The 21322-nt window shown below is 41.0% G+C and overlaps 1 protein-coding gene across 4 annotated transcripts in view; it reads left to right on the top strand.

The window, feature by feature from the left end:
- Positions 1 to 4524: 4524 nt before the first annotated feature.
- The window catches only part of NEO1 (neogenin 1), a 219182-nt gene continuing 202384 nt past the window's right edge, over positions 4525 to 21322 (top strand). For 2 of the 4 annotated variants that reach the window (XM_043919671.1, XM_043919670.1), the window contains exon 1: positions 4525 to 4815. In XM_043919671.1, the coding sequence (XP_043775606.1) occupies positions 4686 to 4815 (130 nt within the window). In that variant the 5' untranslated portion in view covers positions 4525 to 4685. The remainder of the gene's footprint in view (positions 4816 to 21322) is intronic. The other 2 variants (XM_043919669.1, XM_043919668.1) reach the window with 1 other exon arrangement.

The raw sequence follows: 21322 nt of genomic DNA, 5'->3' as shown, positions 1-21322 counted from the left end.
TGAAGCTCATGCACCCTAGCACCCATGTTCTGCAAGAAGAGAAGTCAGCACAATGAGAAGCCTGTGCACTGCAACGAAGAGTAGCCCTCAAGAGCTGCAACTAGAGAAAGCCCAGGCAAAGCAATGAAGACCCAGCGCAGCCAAAAAAATTGAATGAATAAATAATTTTAAAAATCTGCCTGCACCTGAAAAAAAAGTACTTAAAAAAAAAAAAAGCGATATCAGAGATTCGAAATGTGACCTTGGTGATCATAAATCTCTATCAGGAGTTTCAATAAAGTTATTTTTAAAATTACATTTTATAGAAATAAAATGTTTTATTTTTTAAATTACATTTTACATTTTACTTTAAATATGTAATTTAAGTATAATTCAATTAATACATTGAGCATTATAAGTGGATTCCTGATTATTTCACCTATATCTCTAAAAATTTATACATTCAAGTTGACCACAATTTTATTAAGTGGAGGGATTTTAATTGGGAAAATGGGGCCTCACCCTGTATTCAGAGGCACCTTACATTTGGGTATATATGGTTTAGCTGATGACTCACCTCTCTCTGGCCCAGGTCTCCCTATGAAACTCTAGAGGTAAATAACAAACAGTTCACTGTTTCTACTCAAATGTCACATAGACACTTTAAATTAAACTTGTCTAAAGTTAAACTCACTGTCTCCCATTACTCCTCTTCCTTGATCCCTTCTCAGTGAATGTCACCGCCTTCATTCAGTGGCCCAAGCTGAAATCTGTCATCCATGTCTCCTCTCCCCCACACACCCCTGTGGTTTCTGTCTCTTAAATCTCTCTCTTATCTGTTGCTTCTCTTAATTCCCTCTGCTTTCCTCCAGGCCACTGGTATTTCCTTCCCAGGCTACTGTTAACAAAAATCTGAACTGGTTTTCTTGGTCTTGTCTCTTTTTAACCTGCACTCCAAAGCAGCCTGAGTAATCCTTCTAAAATGCAAATCTGATGTCAATTCCCACTGCAGCGGTAGTCAAGTCCTACCCTTCTCCTTCTATATTCCTCTCAGTTTAGAGACTCAAGCTGCTCCTCTAATTCTCCACCCTTCCTCCCCTCTCCTCCCCCCGCCCCCACACACAATTTAGTCAGATTAGATGCACTTACTATGTTTTCCCACACTCCTTATCTTTCCTTACCATAACACTCTTCACACTTCTTTGTTATAATTGTTTATCTTTCCTGCTAGGCTGGGAACCTTGTCTATCTGGCTCACCGTTGCATTCTCCTAACACCTGGAACGACCTGAGACATAGGCATTATAGACATTAAAATGAAAGGACCAATAATTTTATTATTCTAGCACATCTGGCAAATAAGGGGTCCTCAATAACAGCTGCTGAATTTATAGTCTGTTGTTGAACCAAAAATATGTGATTAACTAAAGAAATGTGTAAGAAGCAAAATTAATACTATGAAGGCTTTGTCCTTAAGGAGCACATATTCTTCTGAACTGGGTTCAATCAGAGATGGTTCCCTAGAACAGGTGGCTTTTGGAAGAGAAAGGAAGAAATAGAAATTCTTACCTAGTGGAGTGTAAAGTGCAAATGTAAAAACGTCAACATCTACGTAGAAGAAAAACCATGTTCTTAAGAGATGGGTAACTCCTAGTTAAAAAGTGCTGTGACTAGGAAATGTTCTATACTGGGACCTACTTGTCAGGGAGCTAGCTTTCTTTCCTACCTTGGATACTGGTTTTCAGCCAGGGAATCAGCTGCAGTACCTAATTACTGCCAACAATTAAACACTGAACTACATTGCCTCTCTAAAGTTGAAAAGTAATCCTTCCACTATAGAGAATAAGATTCTTACTAAGTTTTCTATTCACAGGCTTTATTAATTTTTCATTTAATTTTTCTATCAAAGTACACTTAAATTTCACAAGAATATTTGCTCTAGTTATTTTTGGCCTGTGCTTTGATAACTTATACTAACACAATGGCCAGTCTGTTTTCTTTGCTGTAAAAGTGTCTTTGTGCACTATTCCTTGAACATGGGCCTCACGTTCTAACTTTACTTAGATGAAAAAAAAAGTGTTAATTTCATGAATGGTTTAATATCACTTCATAGGTTAATACAGTTTAGATTACATAAAATATGTTGACTAGTCGTATAAATGCGGATTGAGATATTAGTTGAAAATCTTGTCTGGAGAATGAAAATGATAAGCTGCCTAAGAAAATCTTTTCCGAGATGCCTTACTAAAGATAAGAGAGATTAACTACCCCAAGTGATGATTTTTAAAGGGAACCTCTACAATGTCATTTACACTGAAACAAGGTGAAGGATCTGAATTCAAGTGTGTCTGGGTTACTTTACAATCCTACTCTTGAATAGTTACAAAATTTGTAACTTTTAATCTGGGGCTCCATTTATTAGTACTGTATTAGAGTGGGTTTTGTTAAAACCGTGATTTAAGCACAAGCCAGCAATATACAACTCAGTCACCCTATTTTACACAAAGTGTTTTAAAGTTTTGATTTAACCCTGATACACACAGTGGACTGATCAATTAACTAGACAGTTCACAAAGGTCATACATGAAAATCAATCTGATTACTTCATTAGTCACAAATCATATACTTTTCGAATTTGGAAATAAATGCAAATTTTGTTTTAGAATCCACATTACGCATTTTATACTTACAACGAAAATTTTCCAGACTTAGAAATGATGTCTGAATAGTAACATTTGCCAGGCAATTTATAGTTTCCAAAGAGCTTTCTCATTATCTCAGAAAACTGAATAATGATGTGATTATTAAAGGTTAATTAAGCAAATACTTGGGAAGTAATTGGGAAGTAATGTATTTCTAATTTAACAGGTCAATCAGGGGTATTTAGGAAATATTTTTGCTGGTTAACAAGTCTAACCAAAACAAAAGGTATTTAGATTGTTTCCCTAGTGGAAAACAATAAGCCTGTGTTTGCATTTTTAAGAGTCAATTGTTTTGAAGGGTTTCTGACTCCACTGTTTTGATGATTTGAGAGGTTTTACGATGATTCTGAGCTTATCCCTCCCAATGTTACCGCAAACCTTACACTGCTTTCTGTCCCTTCAGAATAAAAGAAAATAACTGAATAAAGTAATTAGGAGATGGCACAGACGGCTATGGAAGTCAGAGAACTAGCCACCTACTTGTGGAAAGCAACACATTTTGATTATTGAGTATACAGAATAACATTGAGTATACAATATACAGAATAATTGTTAACTCATATTAACAAACATGACTCTCCAAGTGTATAATCCCACAATTTTTTTTTTCTCAAAATATCTTCCATGGGTGCAACCTGTACGATTTTCAGTATTCTCATCAGCCGTGTAAGGACAAACTGCTTTCTCCTAACTTTGCGTGACCTGGTTCTACCTCACGATTACTAAGTGGTTTAAAATCACAACGCTCCAGCTCCCGGTTCACCAGCGAAGAGATGTGATTTCCTGGTACGAAAACGCGAGGTGGCCCGCAAAGGTAGAGGTAAAAGGTCTCAGTTAGAGCCCGCGGATCGGCCCAAAGGGGGTCACGGGGTTCCGCCCAGGCCCCCACACCGGCTGGTGGAGCGGACACCGGCACCTTTGTTTGCGCTCCGCTTCCCTGGACCCCGGCCGAGAGCCGCGGGTGGGGGCGCGGGCCCCGCGGTCCGGGCGGACCTGGCACTGTCCCGGGGAAGCTCGCGGCGAGGGCGGCCCGGCCGGGAAGCGGGAGGTCAGCGGCGGCGCGGTGGGCCCCCTCCCACGGGAGCCGCGCCAGGTCCCAGCAAGAGCCGGGCGGGATCGCTATTGTTTTTGGCTGGCACATAAATCCCCGCGCCGACCCTCTGCGCACCCAGGTTTCCTCCCGGAGGCCATTTGGTTTCCTCTGAGGCCCTATATAGAGGCCCCGGGCCCAGGCTGAAAGAGGTGCGCACCCGCTCCGGCCTCCCGGACAAGCCCGGGCTCGGAGCGCCTCTCATCCTCTGGTCTCCGCAGCCAGAGGCGTCAGGGGAGGTGAGGCGGGCGGCGAGGAGAGAAGGGGTGTGTTTCTCCCGGGTGCGAGGAGGCCAACAGGAGGAGGAGGAGGAGGATCCGCTTCTCCGGGGTTTCCCTGACGCCAGCAGCAGCTCTCGGCGCGCGCTCCCCGCGCCCGTCCGCGGCTCCGGGGAGAAGGGGGAGGGGAATGGGCCCGCCGCCGCGGCCGCGAGGCGTCAGCCCGGATTGCAGCGGGGGCGGGCCGCGCGCGGAGCCGAAAGGGTACGGGCAAGGAAGACGCGCGCCTGCGCGTGCGCGGGGGTGCGCGCCCGGGGTCCCCGCCCCCCACCCCTGCCGCCCGCGGTCTCCGCCCCCCTCGCGCTGGTGTGTGTGGAGCCGGAGTCGGCGGCGGGTGGCGGCGCCTGGAACCTAGAGACGGACCCCCCCCCCCCCCCCTCCGCCCCCCAGCCCCGGAATGTACTGACTCCCCCCTCTCTGCTCTCCTCCCCTCTCCGCCTCCCTGCAGGAGGGAGGCGCCCCCGAGTCTCCCCTCCCGCGAGAGGGGCCGTGCGGGCCGGGCCGGGTCGGGCTGGAGCAGCGGCGGCGGCCGCCGCGGGAGCCAAGCCTGCAGCGAGGGACCGGCTGAGGCGCGCGGGAGGGAAGGAGGCGAGGGCTCCGCGGTGCTGCCGCCGCCGCTGCCGCTTGCCGGGAAGAGATGGCGGCGGAGCCGGGAGCCTGGCGACTCCTCAGCACCTCCTTCTTCTGGCTCTGCTGCCTGCTGCTGCTCGGGCGCCGGGCGCCAGGCGTCGCGGCCGCCAGGAGCGGCTCCCCGCCGCAGTCCTCAGGTAAGCGGCGGCCGCGGGGCGCCGACCCGGGAGGCTCGGGGTGGGGGCGGGGGCGCGGTACCGGCACCGGCGGCGGCTGCGGTGTTTTTGTTTAGGATCCAGGAGGAAACGTGCAGGAACTTCTCTGTCTCGTCTCGGGTTGCTGAGGAGAAAGGGTATCGCGCAGGGTGGAGAGTGGAGTGGGCAGGCTGGGGCGCCGCCAAGGAGAGGGGCGGCGGTGGGGGCGCATCGGGGGCTCCGGGGTCTAGTTGGGGGCTTTGTACCCGGAGGCAGGTTCACCCTTCTCTTCCCTCCCCTCCCCCAAGGCTCATCCCACTTGTAAGAGTGGGACATTCTTGTGCTCACACAAGCACCAGTAGAGGCCACTACACACCTCATTAAATAAACAATCGTATGGCCAATTCATTAATTTCAGGAAAGGGGGGGGGGTCTTGAACTCCGCATTCCCTGGCCAGGGATTTCCCAGCTGAAGCCCCAGGGAAGCGCTGGTTGATCTCCAGGGACTCCTCAGCGGGTTTTGTAGCCCCGAGGCTGCGGCAGAGCGAGGGTGTCCGAGGGTCACGACTGACCCCCCGTAACTGGTGGTGTTGACTTAACCATGAGAGCGCCTTGGAGAACAGCTCCAAGTGATTATATCTGTTAGTGTTTCCGTTATGAAAATACCTCTTTCCTGGGGATTACAACAATATTTACAGCCTGTTATCGGGCTGTTAACCTAGGGAATTGTCTAAGTATCGGCTTTTAAGTACTTGCACGTTGTTTTCAAGTGGCAATATTTAAATATATTTATCCACAAACGCTATTTTCAGACTTTGTCGATCATAGATTATTGAAATCACCTGCATTCCTGTTTATTTAAGGGGACCAATGAACAAAACGCCAAACCTGCCCGTAAGGACCTTACTGTATAATTGAGGAGCGGGACACACTCAGCAGAAGGGCAAATTAACATGTAATCTGTTTAAATTGTTTGACCAAGGCGGTGTATCATAAAACTTGACAACTTTCACCTAGTTGCATGAGATCTGAAATTTTTATATTTGAAAGTCATTTTATCAGGCACAGTGGCAGCTTCTATTCAACTAAACTATTACTTATTTTTCCCTGGTTTATATTTAAAATCACACTGCCATGTAACTTGTCTGATAAAAGCTTTCTTTTTTGATTTTCTCACAGAGTATATGTAGCACATAGGTTTTACCAGTGTTAAAAAGTTTTAAACCCAAAGTACTATCAAAAACAGCTACCTAAACAATAGGTTTTTAGTATCAAGCTTACACTTGTACATTCAACCTGGAGTACACATGTTGGTCCTGAAATGTAAGTACCTGATCCACCCCTTTCTGTTCTTGTGGATAAGCAAGAAAAATGTAGCTGTCATAGAAGACTTATTTAATTTTACATGTAAAATTTTATATATAATTCATCATGTTTGTGGTAGGTAATTGGTGGAGTTTCTGTTTAAAATTTTGTCAGTAATGTAAGTAAAGTGCTAGTAATTTTAGATTAATAAAAATAAGTCTCTTAGGAAGTCATGACAACTATTTCACCATTAATTCATTTGATGGACTTTTATTTTGTGCTGACGAGAGGTGCGAAGCATGGCTGAAATGTGCATTTTGCCTTCATGGAATTTGCAGTCCTGCGTGTGTAGGAAAGACAGCCATTTAAATACTAATTATATAGTAATTAAGTTGTTCTGATAAGCACTACTCAGAAGACTAGGTTTTGAGAGAGCTTAGACTGCAGGGACCTAACCTAGACTGGGTGTCAGCATGTCAGCAGTGAGATCTGGACAGGAGCAGAGGTGAGGAGACGCACCGATAATTAGTGGTATAGTTGGGTCTCAAGCATGAATCTTCTGATTCTCTGCAGAGTGCCTTCCACAATCCATCCAGCCTCACTGCAAAAGGAAAAGGAGTAACTGCAGCTAGGAAGGGTTGGTCAGTTCATTCGCAGGCTGCAAAGACATTAAGGGAATTGAAAAGGGAGTCAGCAGTGGCTGAACAAGCTGTTTCAGTAAATCATACGTCTTTTGTCAGTGGCTTAAATTTTTTATTTCCGTTAAGGGGTAGTCTTAGATACCTTTCTGTAGGGAACTCTAGCAAATAGGTGGTGGGATATAGAGATCCTTGGTAGTAAAAGGAGAACAATAGAGTGTGGGACAGCAGGATAAACGGGGTGTTTTTCCAACATTGAGTAGACATGAGGTGGTAGAGGAAAGAAGGGAGGACTGGTGAGAGAAAATGGTCAGCAGTGGAAGAGTTGGAAGTGATTAGCTACATGGTCTTCAGGAAGGAAGGAGAAGCAGATTACTGAAAAGATGTGCAGGGACCAAGAGAAAGAGGATGTGACAGAGCCGCTTGTGCAATGCAAGTCTTCTCTAATTAGAGTGATAAGGAATGGTGCACAGGTGGAATTAGGGTGCCAGAATGGAGACTGGTAGGGAAACAATGTGAGAGCTCATTTGAAATCTGAAGTTCGAGTTTCCGGAGACTACGTCAGCTGTCTACACTTTCAATGGCAACTTTTTGTATCCCAGGAGCAGAATTAGTGAGAAGTTTTAATCCAGTATTGATTACTTCTGAGTTATATGAAATGTAGAGATTGTTTTTTAAAGGTTTTATTAAAATAATCAAATATTCAATTTTCTGATCAAACTGCAGAAGAATATTTGATAAAGTGTCATAATGACGCTGAGGCTAGCCTTGACCTAGACTTCAGAGGTGTACTATAGAGGCCATGTAGCTATACTTCTCTTTTAAGGTAAGAATCCTCTAGTTAACATCCTGCATAGATGACTCTCAGCCTGAATCATTAATTTGATGATGTGATTCATTACCTCACAAGGTAGTCTCTTTCCATTTCAAATAACTTCTGTTAGTTATTTAAACTAACAGAGCGTAAACTTTGCTTTATGCAGTACATTTAACTTTAATTTTCACCCTCCCCATCTTTCTTGAATTTTTTCTCTTTTCTTGCCTTTTTTTTTGGTGTCACCCTATCTGTTGATTTATATTGTACTCCTGTAATCAATTCTTCGTTTCAGGTTTTTCTTTCATCCTTTCGTTAAATATTGGTGTCTAAGTTAAACTTTGCTTTATGCAGTACATTTAACTTTAATTTTCACCCTCCCCACCCTTCTTGAATTTTTTTCTCTTCTGTTGCCGGTTTTTTGGTGTCACCCTACCTCTTGATTCATCTCATACTCCTGTAATCAGTTCTTCATTTGTTTTCAGGTTTTTCTTTCATCTTCTCATTAAATATTGGTGTCTAAGTTTGATCTTATTCTGTACATTTTACTTGTCTTCAGTTGCTGATTTAAGCTAATGACTCTCCTGGTCCACTCTTCACGTATCACTCTCTAGCTTCGCTGAAGAGGTACTGTACATTACACAAGACCAAAAGTAAACTTATCTTTGCTCCTCTTCTCTCATCCCCTCTCTCCAGACAATAGCAAATCAATTTCTGGTCTAGGACTCTTACACTGATTGATTGATTGCATGGACTTGTTTTCCTTTGTTACCTGTCTTGGACATCACTGTTCATCACTCAGCCAAGTTGAGATTTAGAAGTCACCCTGGACTCTTCCCCTTCCCTCTTTCCCATAGCCAGTCTGTGTGTGCACGCTCAGTCATGTCTGACTCTTTGCCAGCCCATGGACTGTGGCCTGCCAGGCTCCTCTTTTTATGGAATTCTCCAGGCAAGATGGGTTGCTGGAATGGGTTGCCATTTCCTCCTACAGGGGATCTTCCCAACCCGGGGATTGAACACTCGTCTCCTGCATCTCTTGCATTGGCAGGTGAATTCTTTACTACTGCACCCCTGGGAAGTAACCCCAACTATAGCCAATAGTTCTTACCACTGTGCCCCTGGGAAGCAACCCCAACTATAGCCAATAGTTCTTGATTTTTACCTCCTAGGTATTTCTTGAATCATCACCACCTCACCGAGAGTAACAACAGTGGCTCTGTGATTAATCTCTTTATCTCCACAGTTAGCATCTAGAAATCTGTCCTGCCCAAATGAGCTTTCTTACATATTTTTATGAGCATGCCACTCTGCTACTTATAATCTCATAGTAGTGTTCCATAGCTTGCATGTTAGAGTATAAACTTCTTGGCATGGAAATGGTGAGGCATTTGTGTCTTTCACCACAGTCTCCGGCACTCCCAGTTTAAAGCCTCATTTCTTTTCACGTGTACCCGGTGGTCCACCTCTCCAGGTTAACTTCAGGTCTCTAGGCTGTTGTTCATGCTGTTCTTTCTTCCTGGTGATGCCACTTCCCATCTTATCTGCTTTTGAAACTCATACTCATCTGTTGAGTGAATTTTTCTCTACTCACCTGCGCCCCCAAAGAGATGTAGAGTCATCACTCTCTGTGTCCCCAAAGCTCTTTGAGTCCTTTTCATGTCGTGTTACTTCTTTCTTATCTTCTCTACTAGTCTGAACCTCTTGAGGGTTTGGATTTTTCTTAGCTGGTGTAAAACAAGCATCTGGCACAAAATTGATTACCATTGTTTATTTATTGAATACTGAATCCCTTTTATTTTTAACTCCTGGGCCTTATCGCACATATCTGATTCCTTTATATGATGGTCCTTCACATGTCTGATGACAAAAATTTTGTGTGTGTATGTATTGCTTTCTCTTTCTTCTTTTTTTGGATATGCTGCAGCTTTAGTATTTAGTAGCTTTGTCATCTTTGGAAAGATCAGTGATCATACTAATTGATCTGTAAACAGAGACTAATGCCCTGCTTTGCCAGTGTAATAGAATGAAGTATAAAAGAGTTTGTAGATTTGCAGGGTGAATGCTCAAAGGAGATTAGAAATGTGACTGCTTTTAGTAAACCATATGAAAATTAATATGTGAATGGTGAAAAAAGACTTACACATAGAGGCTGAGGGTTTGAACAAGACTTATGGTTCTACAGGTTTGCCTTGTGGCTCAGCTAGTAAAGAATCTGCCCACAATTCGGGAGACCTGGGTTCAATCCCTGGGTTGGGAATATCCCCTGGAGAAGGGAAAGGCTATCCACTCCAGTATTCTGGCCTGGAGAATTCCATGGACTGTATAGTCCGTGGGGTTGTAAAGAGTCGAACATGACGCAGCGACTTTCACTTGGAGAGGGAAATGGCAACCCACTCCAGTATTCTTGCCTGGAGAATCCCATGGATGGAGGAGCCTGGTGGGCTACAGTCCGTGGGGTCTCAAAGAGTCTGACACGACTGAGCGACTTCACTCACATGGTTCTACACATTGCCATGTCTGTTGGGGGCTATAGGCAAGCAAGAATAATACCTTGTTTATCTGAGTTGTCAGAAGAATACAGTGTCTTGATAAAATTGCTGATAAACTGTTAGGTACAGTGTCTGTGTAGAAAGAATGGTTTTAATGTTTTTTATAAACTTAAAAACGTAGTATAGTTCTATTAAACTTTTTGGAAGTGTATTTTTTTTCCAGCATTAATCATTGTTGGTTTCTTTATTACTTCTTGCTAATATAAAATATAGGGATAATCTTAAACTCATTATGTGGAAGCTCTGTTTATCTATTTAGTAGTCTTTCTTGCCAAACCCTTCACTTTTTTACTGACTTTTGTGTGATTGGGAGATGTTTACCAGGCAGTTGGTGGTGTTTTGGTTTCTGGGTAAAATTGCATCAACAATAAGAAAGCAGTCAGGGGAAATGACTATAGTTAAGATCATATTGATCAGAGAGCTAATGAGGTGAGAAAAAAATCTTATGTTTATATGACTTTTTCAAAATTGACTTTTGTCATGGGACACAAGCAGTGAAAGATGATATTAAAATATAGCCCCGATTTTGGGATTTGTTCAGAATCAAATGAGTTTTTGACTAAAAACTTTTGGAGATAGAGACAAAAAATTTCATATAGACTCCCTGGTGTAATTTTGGTATTTTTCTTTCTAGTCACTGTCTATATGGCACATAATTTTTATGTTGTAATCATGGTATATGTACAACCTTTTATGTACATTATGCCATTTTTCTTTGTTGCCACACTATCTTTAAATCATCAATTAAAATTTTAAAAAATGCTTAAATACATGTTTGTTTGAAGGAAAAGAAAAGGTACCTAAAGTAAATCTTCCACCAACAAATTCCTTTTTTTAACCCATAAATAACCACTTCTAATACTTTTCCTTCTGTATTTATATATGTGTATGGTTTTATTTTTTACACATAAGCAAGGTCATACTACTTACTGTTTTTCAATTTGTTTTTGGTTAACAGTGTGTTGGCGATCTTTCCATGCCACTACCTACAGATTTTCCTATAATATTTAAAATGTCTGTATAATATTCCAGTGAATCAATGCATTATTAATAGTGGCCAATAAAAGTGCTATCTATTGAGTACTCACTGAGCTGTAAGTGCTCTGCCACGCTCTGATACATGTGTTAAATCCAGTGTACAACCCTGAGGAAGACTGTAGTATCTCCCCATTCTACAGGTGAGGTAACTGAGTCTGAAATGTTAAGTGAATTGTCATAGGCCTCACAGCTTTCATATGGAAAAGTTGGCATTCAGATCCAGTTCTTTACAGATCCAAAGACTGTGCTCTTTCGTATACTGCTTACTGCTGCTAATGATATGCATACTGCTGCATAATGCTCCTTTTATGGATGTTGATGATGTTTTCAATATTTTGCTCTAATAGAAAGTGCTGTAATGAACATATAGTCTTTCCCTTTATATTTTGGATTCCCTTGTATGGGATTATTGGTGAAAAGATAATTTTTGTGTGTACGTGGGAATCAGGGTTCCATTAATTTTAAAAGAGTAATGAGATCATTAAGAATAACATCATTGACCTGTACTTTTACGATTCTTCAAGATATTTTCATCTTTAATTGTGAACTTAAGGCCAATATTTTAAAATGCAGGTCCCATAGCTTCTCTGTTTCGACTTGAAACTGAAGAGATTAATTAATTACTTAATTAATAAGTAATTTCAAAGGTCACTTCTATCTCCAAGTTTCTATAACTCTGAAGTCTATAAAATTAAGTGGTAGGTTTATCTCAGCTAAATGACTTCTATTCTGTTCGTGTTTGAACACTGATCATTTCTGTTCTTTGATTCAATAATTACCTTTTGTCATTCTTGAAAGCCCAACTTACTGTACATCTTTTTTTCCCCCTAATGTGAAGTTGGATATGACTGGGAGAATCTTTTAAGTTGCCTGTTAATGGTCATATATGATTTTACTTCATGTGTGTAAAGATAGCTTTAGGGCTGATTTCAAGAAATAAAGTTTCAGTGTTAAGCAATTGTAACATGTTTTAAGTTGCAGTATTACTTGAAATATTAGATAATTTTAGGCTTATAAGGGATGTAAACTAAACTGGCAAGGTTACTGATCTAGCTGAAAAGAGTAGATTTTAATTCTCCCGTTGACTTGCTTATGTGAAGAAAGGGGAGAGAGAGAGGTAGTGATTTTGTATGTCTTATTTCACTAAAATCAGTACTTGAGTTCTTCTTTTTAAGGAGTTAGCAGTTGGACAGTTTGAGATTTGCATTATGTCTTTGCTTTTCCTATTAAAAAGAATAATGAGAAATAACCTCTTTTTGAAAAAAAATTTTTTTGAAGTATAGTTGATTTACAATGCTGTGTTATTAAAAAGTGATTCATTTATATATATATATTCTTTTTCATATTCTTTTCCATTATAGTTTATTATAGGATATTAAATACAATTCCCTGTGCTATACAGTAAAACCTGTTTATCCATTTTATGTATAGTAGCTTGTTAATCCCCAACTCCTAATTTATCCTTCCCCATCCCCTTACCCCTTTAATAACAACCATAGTTTGTTTTCTATGTCTGTGAGTCTGTTTCTGTTCTGTAAATAGTTTCATTTGTGTCATATTTAAATTCTGCATGTAAGTGATATATATGCTATTTGTCTTTCTGATTGACTTCACTTGGTTTGATAATCTCTAGGTCCGTCCATGTTGTTGCAGATGGCATTAAAAAAACTTCCCTTAAACTTGTTTTATGGCAAGAATTTTTCAATTTAATTTTGTAGTCAGTTGGATAGTTGTTGTATAGCCAAAACTAAAAATCGAGGTAGTTTTGACTAGTTGCAAACATGTTATCTTGGAGGTATAATTATGCCAAAGCCATGCACTGTGGAGTTACTAAGATTCATTGGACATGTTTTCTATCCTTAGGAAACCTTGGTCTAATAGCAGAGATAATAACTTAATTTGGAGAGAGAAGGTATAATTACTGCTGTAGGTGGAAAAACAAATTCTGGAATTATTGTGTTACTATTAATCAAAATAATAGTACTGCTTTTCTCATAGTTTTGGTTCTATGTGTTTAGAGTAGTCCTAACTTAGTTTTAACAAGTCAGTAGACTAGAACTCTCAAAGCGAGTTATTTTTCATTTCCTCTGAGTGAAATGATTACTGGAATGTTTGAATATATGAGAATGCTAATAATGGAAGCATCTAGGGGTACAGCTACTTCCATGTCTTCGGGAAATCCGGAGATTGATTGTACAGGTTTTCAGGATTTATTTATTACTGGTCAGTAATAGCCAATAAAACTTACAGAGGAGCCCTGAGCAGAGTGAATTTTTAAAATGATAACCACATGGAAACTGAATACAGAATATTTGCTTTTCAGCTGCAGAGTGAGTAAAAAAAATTACCAAGATATATCCTTATATTAAGGTCTAATTAAGATAATAACATTATCATCTACAAATTCAGGGAATAGAATAACAAATTACAAGTTTTATTTATAATTTTTTATTCATAGCATGACTTTTAATGTAAAAACTAAAATTTGAGGATCTTTTTGGTTAATTCTTGAAAGCTTTTGGTTTGAAGGGTGTTGTTGTTTCAAAGTTACACAATGTTGTATATCCAGGAGATTGTGTGTATCTTGTGGCGATTAGTGAAGTGAAAGTGAAAGTTGCTCAGTTATGTCTGACTTAATTCTCTAGGCCAGAATACTGGAGTGGGTAGCCTTTCCCTTCTCCAGGAGATGTTCCCAACCCAGGGATCGAACCCAGGTCTCCTGTACTGCAGGTGGATTTGTTACCAGCTGAGCCACAAGGGAAGCCCCCTTTATTAATAACACCCCAACTACATAGAAGTCAACTGTCTTGAACCCTCACCTCCAAGACACAGCTGAAGACTAGAGGGTAAAAGAAATAATCAAAGTCTGTATATCAAAGTAAATAAGTTTCTCAGAGTCCCCGAAGTCTTTGTTTAGAGCCTGTTTATCTTTAATTCACATGTAGTTCTAACAAACTCTGTTATCTGATTTCTGAGTCCATAGTTGATCAGAACTGGTTGGAAGACTTATTTTGGAAATGACCTTTAACAATAGCAATTAGTCACCTTTGTAATGAAGAAGATGTAAAATAAGTATAAGAACACAAAGATCTTCTCTTAAACAGAAGTGGTTGTCTCAGCCAGATTGAGGAGTTTCTTTTCCTTTCCATCACTGCTAATGGATATTTCCTGCCGTTGGCCATTTCTTTTGCCCCTCCTTCTATAGATACAGTCACTGTCTGGGAAGAGATATCTTCCCTCAAAAATCTCTGGAGTCCCATCTCATCTCAGAGTATTAGTGTGAGTCCAGGTCAGCCCTTGAGGTGGGAGAAAAGGAAATGTGAATAGAAAGGAAGGTGAGGTGACAGGGCAGGGTTCCTTCTCTGCTAGTCCCTGCCCCTCAAGCCGTAGAATTTCTCTATTAGCAGCATTTTAAACCCTGATGGCTCAAATATTTATATGAATTTAAATTTGGGGAGTGACATTAATTGTTGATTTGATTTTAAGAAAATAAAAAATATTTTAAAAATTTCAAACAATATCTCACTCCCTAGAGATAATCACTTTTAATAGCTATGGACTTTCTGTTTTATGTATACAATTAAATCTTTAAAATATATAATACATATATATACAAGTGGGATTGTGCTGTGTATTCTGTTTTCCAACTTGTTTTGGGACATCTTTCCATTGTGAGTACATATAATTTATCACAGCTATTTTGATAGCCACATGGTATTTTATAGATGCTATCATAATTTATTTAACCAATTGCATTTAATGTTCTCAAATTATTTATTGTAATCATATGCAGTGAGCCCACTTTAACAAACAAATGTCTTTGTGCACATGTTCGAAAATACTATAGAATAAGTTTGTAAATGTTGGAATTGTAGGATAAAACTGTGTGTTAAAATTTTTCTAGTTATTTCCAAGTTGTTCTTCAAAACACTGATTTTTCTCTGTCAACAGCCTATTTATCCACACACTTGCCAAAATACTATTTTCAGACCTCAGGCTTTGTCAGTCAGATAAATGAATAAAGTATATCTCTTTAAATTTTATATTTTAAAATTATTAATGGAGTTGAGCACCTTTCAGATTTTTATTAATGGTTTATATTATTTCTGAGAATTGTCTGTCTTTTGTTCATATTCCTTTATCCTTTCTCAAATTGATGGTTCATTTATAAATATAAATTAGATAATATACTTAAAAATAGGAACAATGTAAAACTTACAACTGTCAAAACTCCCATGGCTACTTATGGTTTTTCACAAAATGAGAAGCACACAGAGTTGTTGAGTCAGTCTGCTTACCTGACTTCTGCTAATCACTGCTGATATTTGCTTGCTATGGATTCATAAACTTTCAAATGGTTCTGTTTTGAAGGAAAAAAAAATCTTAACCATTGGTTTGAGTGAAAAATTGGAGTTGAAACATGATATTACCTCTTTTAAGACAGGATGACTAATTTTAGCTTAGAATAAGTTCAGTTAATCAAATACTTGAAGGCTGGTTTGTCTCAAGTTACCAAGGTGCTTTAAAGTGGAAAATGGATAAAGGATGCAACAGGAAAGACAAGTTTAAGGGACAGGATTTGATTTCCATTTTTGAATACCCTGAGACTGAGATGCCAGCATAACGTCTCTGTAAAGGTATTACAGAATTGGGAGGTCTGGCTAGAAATGTAGGGTCAAGAATTGTCTGATAGAGGTGATACTTCAAGCCATGGTGGTGGTGGTTTAGTTGCTAAGTGGTGTCCAACTCTTGTGACCTCATGTACTGTAGCCTGCCAGGCTCCTCTCTCCATGGGATTCTCCAGGCAAGAATACTGGAGTGGGCTGCCATTTCCTTCTCCTGGGGATCTTCCTGACTCAGGGATCAAACCTGGGTCTCCTGCAGGCAGGTTCTTTACCTACTGAGCTACAAAGACTAGATCATTTCCCTGAGGGAGGAAGAAGAAAACCTAGGGCAAAGACTTCATTGGGTGTCCAAAGGAAGGAAGTAATACTGTGTCTGCAGAAAAAGGTAAGTACCTAGAATCAGAGCTATGCAAAATGATAAAATTCATGTAGTTCCTAGATATCTTATTTAGAAACATTTGTGTGAATAAATGGGATAGTGATAAAGTAATCTTTGTTAGTTTCCCTTACCTCTATATGCATGTTGTGGCCCTAGGTTAGAGTGCTAGGCAGGGAGAGGGGAGGCTTACAAAGACAATTCTGAGCAATTCTTTACTATAAATAACATATGTAATAACTTACCACTCTACTGAACTGAGGTAGGCAGTAAATGAGTTGTGTGTTCATGCTTAGAATAGAACCTGGTTTATCTTAATCACTCATTAAACATAAACTCTTGTTTTTTATTATTTTATAAACTGGATGGAAAGGCTAGCTAAAGATACATGAAAATTAGATAAAATTTATATAATTTGGCTTATATTATCTGATGACAATGTATTACTAGATTGTTAAATGAGTGAATTTATGTAGGGAAGGATAAGAATTTGTTTAGTTTGGAGTATCTGGTTAATAAGTTTCTTGGAGGAAGTGAGACTTGAGCTGGTTTTGAAGACATGAGTAAGCTTTTTATATAGACAGGCTCTTCTGGCAAGGAGAGTAAAAGGAAGAGCAGTGTGAGTTGAGGCAGAATGTTCTTGATTAGTAAACTGTTTCTTGAAAAAGCTCACTTCTGTTACTCTGAAGTTTATCATTTGTCATGAAATGGAGGGGTGGTTATTAGATGATGAAATCATAGGCCAGATAATCTTTTAAAGATTGTGATGCTAGAAAGGAAGCTGGAAGTATTGCACGTTCCAGTTTTTGATGCCTGAAAATCGACCTTATCGTGACCTATTTGTTTCCTAAAATGTCATCTATTTGCTGTTAGGCATTGTGGGTATCTTCTGAAACATTTGATTTCTCTGGATTTTATTCAAAACTGCAGAAATAAGCTTCAGGATGATGTGTATTGGGAAGTACTGAGGAATTCAGAAAACTTAAGATCATGGCATCTAGTCCTATCACTTCATGGCAAATAGATGGAGAAACAGTGGAAACAGTAGCTGACTTTATTTTGGGGGGCTCCAAAATCACTGCAGATGGTGATTGCAGTCATGAAATTAAAAGATGCTTACTCCTTGGAAGGGAAGTTATGACTAACCTAGACAGCATATTAAAAAGCAGAGGTATTACTTTGTCAACAAAAGTCCGTCTAGTCAAGGCCGTGGTTTTTCCAGTGGTCATGTATGGATGTGAGATTTGGGCTATAAAGAAAGCTGAGCGCAGAAGAATTGATGCTTTTGAACTGTGGTGTTGGAGAAGACTCTTGAGAGTCCCTTGGACAGGAAGGAGATCCAACCAGTCCATCCTAAAGGAGATCAGTCCTGGGTGTTCATTGGAAGGACCAATGTTGAAGCTGAAACTCCAATATTTTGGCCACCTGATGTGAAGAGCTTACTCATTTGAAAAGACCCCGATGCTGGGAAGGATTGAGGGCAGCAGGAGAAGGGGAGAACAGAGGATGAGATGGTTGGATGGCATCACTGACTCAATGGACATGGGTTTGGGTAGACTCCGGGAGTTGGTGATGGACAGGGAGGCCTGGTTCATGGGGTCGCAAAGAGTTGGACACGACTGAGCGATTGAACTGAACTGAGAAATTAAATTTTTGCTACTTTATGAAGATATCCTGTTGATGGGCGGGGCTGTGTTCCCTCCCTGTTATTTGACCTGAGGCCAAACTATGATGGAGTTAATGAACATAATGGCAACCTCCTTCAAAAGGTCCCAAGCACAGTTGCTGCACTCAGTGTCGCCAACCCTGCAGCAGGTCACTGCCAACCCTTGCCTCCACCAGAGACTCCTGGACACTTATGGGCAAGTCTGGGTCAGCCTCTTGTGGAGTCACAGCTCCTTTCTCCTGGTGCACACAAAGTTTTGTTTGTGCCCTTCAAGAGTCTGTTTCCCCAGTCCTGTGTAAGTTCTGGCGGCTCTGTGGTGAGTTAATGGCAACCTCCTCCAAGAGGGCTTGGCCATACCCAGGTCTGCTGCACCCAGAGCCCCTGCCCCCACAGCAGGCCACTGCTGACCCATACCCTGCAGGAGACACTCAAACACAGCTCTGTCTCAGTCTCTGTGGGATCTCTGGGTCCTGGTGCACCCAAGGTTTGTTTTTTGCCCTCTGAGCATCTCTGGCAGGTATGGGGTTTGATTCCAAATGTGATTTCACGATTTTGCCCCTCCTACCATCTTTGCCCTTTGACTTGGGGTATCTCCTCAAAGTCACTCCAGTGCAGTTATCTTCATTCACTACACCATAGTTTGGCCTCAGGTCAAATAACAGGGAGGGAACACAGCCCCACCCATCAACAGAAAATTGGATTAAAGATTTACTGAGCATGGCCCCACCCATCAGAACAAGACCCAGTTCCCCCTCAGTCAGTCTCTCCCATCAGGAAGCTTCCATAAGCCTCTTATCCTTCTCCATCAGAGGGCAGATGGAATGAAAACCACAATCACAGAAAACTAACCAAACTGATCACATGGACCACAGCCTTGTCTAATACAGTGAAACTATGAGCCATGCCTTGTAGGGCCACCCAAGACATATGGGTCATGGTGGAGATTTCTGACAAAGCGTGGTCCACTGGAGAAGGGATTGGCAAACCACTTCAGTATTCTTGCCTTGAGAACACCATGAACAGTATGAAAAGGCAAAAAGATAGGACACTGAAAGATGAACTCCCCAGGTTGGTAGGTGCCCAATATGCGCCTGGAGATCAGTGGAGAAATAACTCCAGAAAGAATGAAGAGACGGAACCAAAGCAAAAACAATACCCTGTTGTGGATGTTACTGGTGATGGAAGTAAAGTCTGATGCTGTAAAGAGCAATATTGCATAGGAAACTGGAATATTAGGTCCATGAATCAAGGCAAATGGGAAGTGGTCAAACAAGAGATGGCAAGAATGAACATCAACATTTGAGGAATCAGAAAACTAAAATGGCCTGGAATGGGTAACTTTAACTCAGATGACCATTATATCTACTACTATGGGCAGGAATCCCTTAGAAGAAATGGAATAGCCATCATAGACAACAAGATAGTCCAAAATGCAGTACTTGGATGCAATCTCAAAAACGACAGAATGATCTCTGTTCATTTCCAAGGCAAGGCATTCAATATCATGGTAATCCAAGTCTGTGTCCTGACCAGTAATGCTGAAGAAGCAGAAGTTGAACGGTTCTATGAAGACCTACAAGGCCTTCTAGAACTAACACCCAAAAAAGATGTCCTTTTCATTGTAGGGGACTGGAGTGCAAAAGTAGGAAGTCAAGAAATACCTGGACTAACAGGCAAATTTGGCCTTGGAGTACAGAATGAAGCAGGGCAAAGGCTAATAGAGTTTTGCCAAGAGAACGCACTGGTTGTAGCAAACATTCTTTTCCAACAACACAAGAGAAGACTCTACACATGGACACCACCAGATGGTCAATACTGAAATCAGATTGATTATATTCTTTGCAGCCAAAGATGGAGAAGCTCTCTCTATACAGTCAGCAAAAACAAGACCGGGAGCTGACTGGCTCGGATCATGAACTCCTTATTGCCAAATTCAGACTTAAATTGAAGAAAGGGGGAATACCACTAGACCATTCAGGTATGATGTAAATCAAATCCCATATGATTATGCAGTGGAAGTGACAAATAGATTCAAAGGATTAGATCTGATAGTGTCCCTGAAGAACTATGGATGGAGGTTCGTGACATTGTACAGGAGGCAGGGATGAAGACCATCCCCAAGAAAAAGAAATGCAAAAAGGCACAATGGTTGTCTGAGGGGACCTTACAGATAGCTGTGAAAAGAAGAGAAGTGAAAGGCGAAGGAGAAAAGGAAAGATACACTCATTTGAATGCAGAGAATAACAAGGAGAGATAAGAAAGCCTTCCTCAGTGATCAGTACAAAGAAATAGAGGAAAGCAATAGATTCGAAAGACTAGAGATCTCTTCAAGAAAATTAGAGATACCAAGGGAATATATCATGCAAAGATGGGCACAGTAAAGGACAGAAATGGTATGGACCTAACAGAAGCAGAAGGCATTAAGAATAGTTGACAAGAATACACAGAAGAACTGTACAAAATGGATCTTCACGACCCTGATAATCACAATGGTGTGATCACTCACCTAGAGCCAGACATCCTGGAATGTGAAGTCAAGTGGGCCTTAGGAAGCATTGCTACTAACAAAGCTAGTGGAGGTGATGGAATTCCAGTTGAGCTGTTTCAAATTCTAAAAGATGATGCTGTGAAAGTGCTGCACTAAATATGCCAGCAAACTTGGAAAACTCAGCAGTGGCCTTAGGACTGGAGAAGGTCAGTATCATTCCAATCCCAAAGAAACGCAATGCCAAAGAATGCTCAAACTACCCCACAATTGCACTCATCTCACATGCTAGCAAAGTAATGCTCAAAATTCTCCAAGCCTGGCTTCAACAGTAACGTGAACCGTGAGCTTCCAGATGTTCAAGCTGGTTTTAGAATGGCAGAGGAACCAGAGATCAAATTGCCAACATCCACTCGATCATTGAAAAAGCAAGAGAGTTCCAGAAAAACATCTACTTTATTCACTATGCCAAAGCTTTTTACTGTGTGGATCACAACAAACTGGAAAATTCTAAAAGAGATGGGAATACCAGACCACCTTACCTGCCTCCTGAGAAATCTGTATGCAGATCAAGAAGCAACAGTTAGAACTAGACATGGAACAACAGACTAGTTCCAAATTGGGAAAGGAGTACGTCAAGGCTGTATATTGTCACCCTGCTTATTTAACTTATATGCAGAGTACATCATGAGAAGTGCTGGGCTGGGTGAAGCACAAGCTGGAATCAAGATTGCCAGGAGAAATATCGATAACCTCAGATATGCAGATGACACCACCCTTATGGCAGAAAGCAAAGAACTAAAGAGCCTCTTGATGAAAGTGAAAGAGGAGAGTGGCAAAGTTGGCTTAAAACTCAATATTCAGAAAACGAAGATCATGGCATCTGGTCCCTTCACTTAATGGCAAATAGATGGGGAGACAGTGGAAACAGTGACAGACTTTATTTTTTGGGCTCCAAAATCACTGCAGATGGTGACTGCAGCCATGCAATTAAAAGATGCTTGCTCCTTGGAA

Source organism: Cervus elaphus, chromosome 12 (assembly GCF_910594005.1).
Source record: "Cervus elaphus chromosome 12, mCerEla1.1, whole genome shotgun sequence".
Taxonomy (NCBI): Eukaryota; Metazoa; Chordata; class Mammalia; order Artiodactyla; family Cervidae; genus Cervus; species Cervus elaphus.
This window is presented reverse-complemented; position numbering and strand designations above follow the sequence as displayed.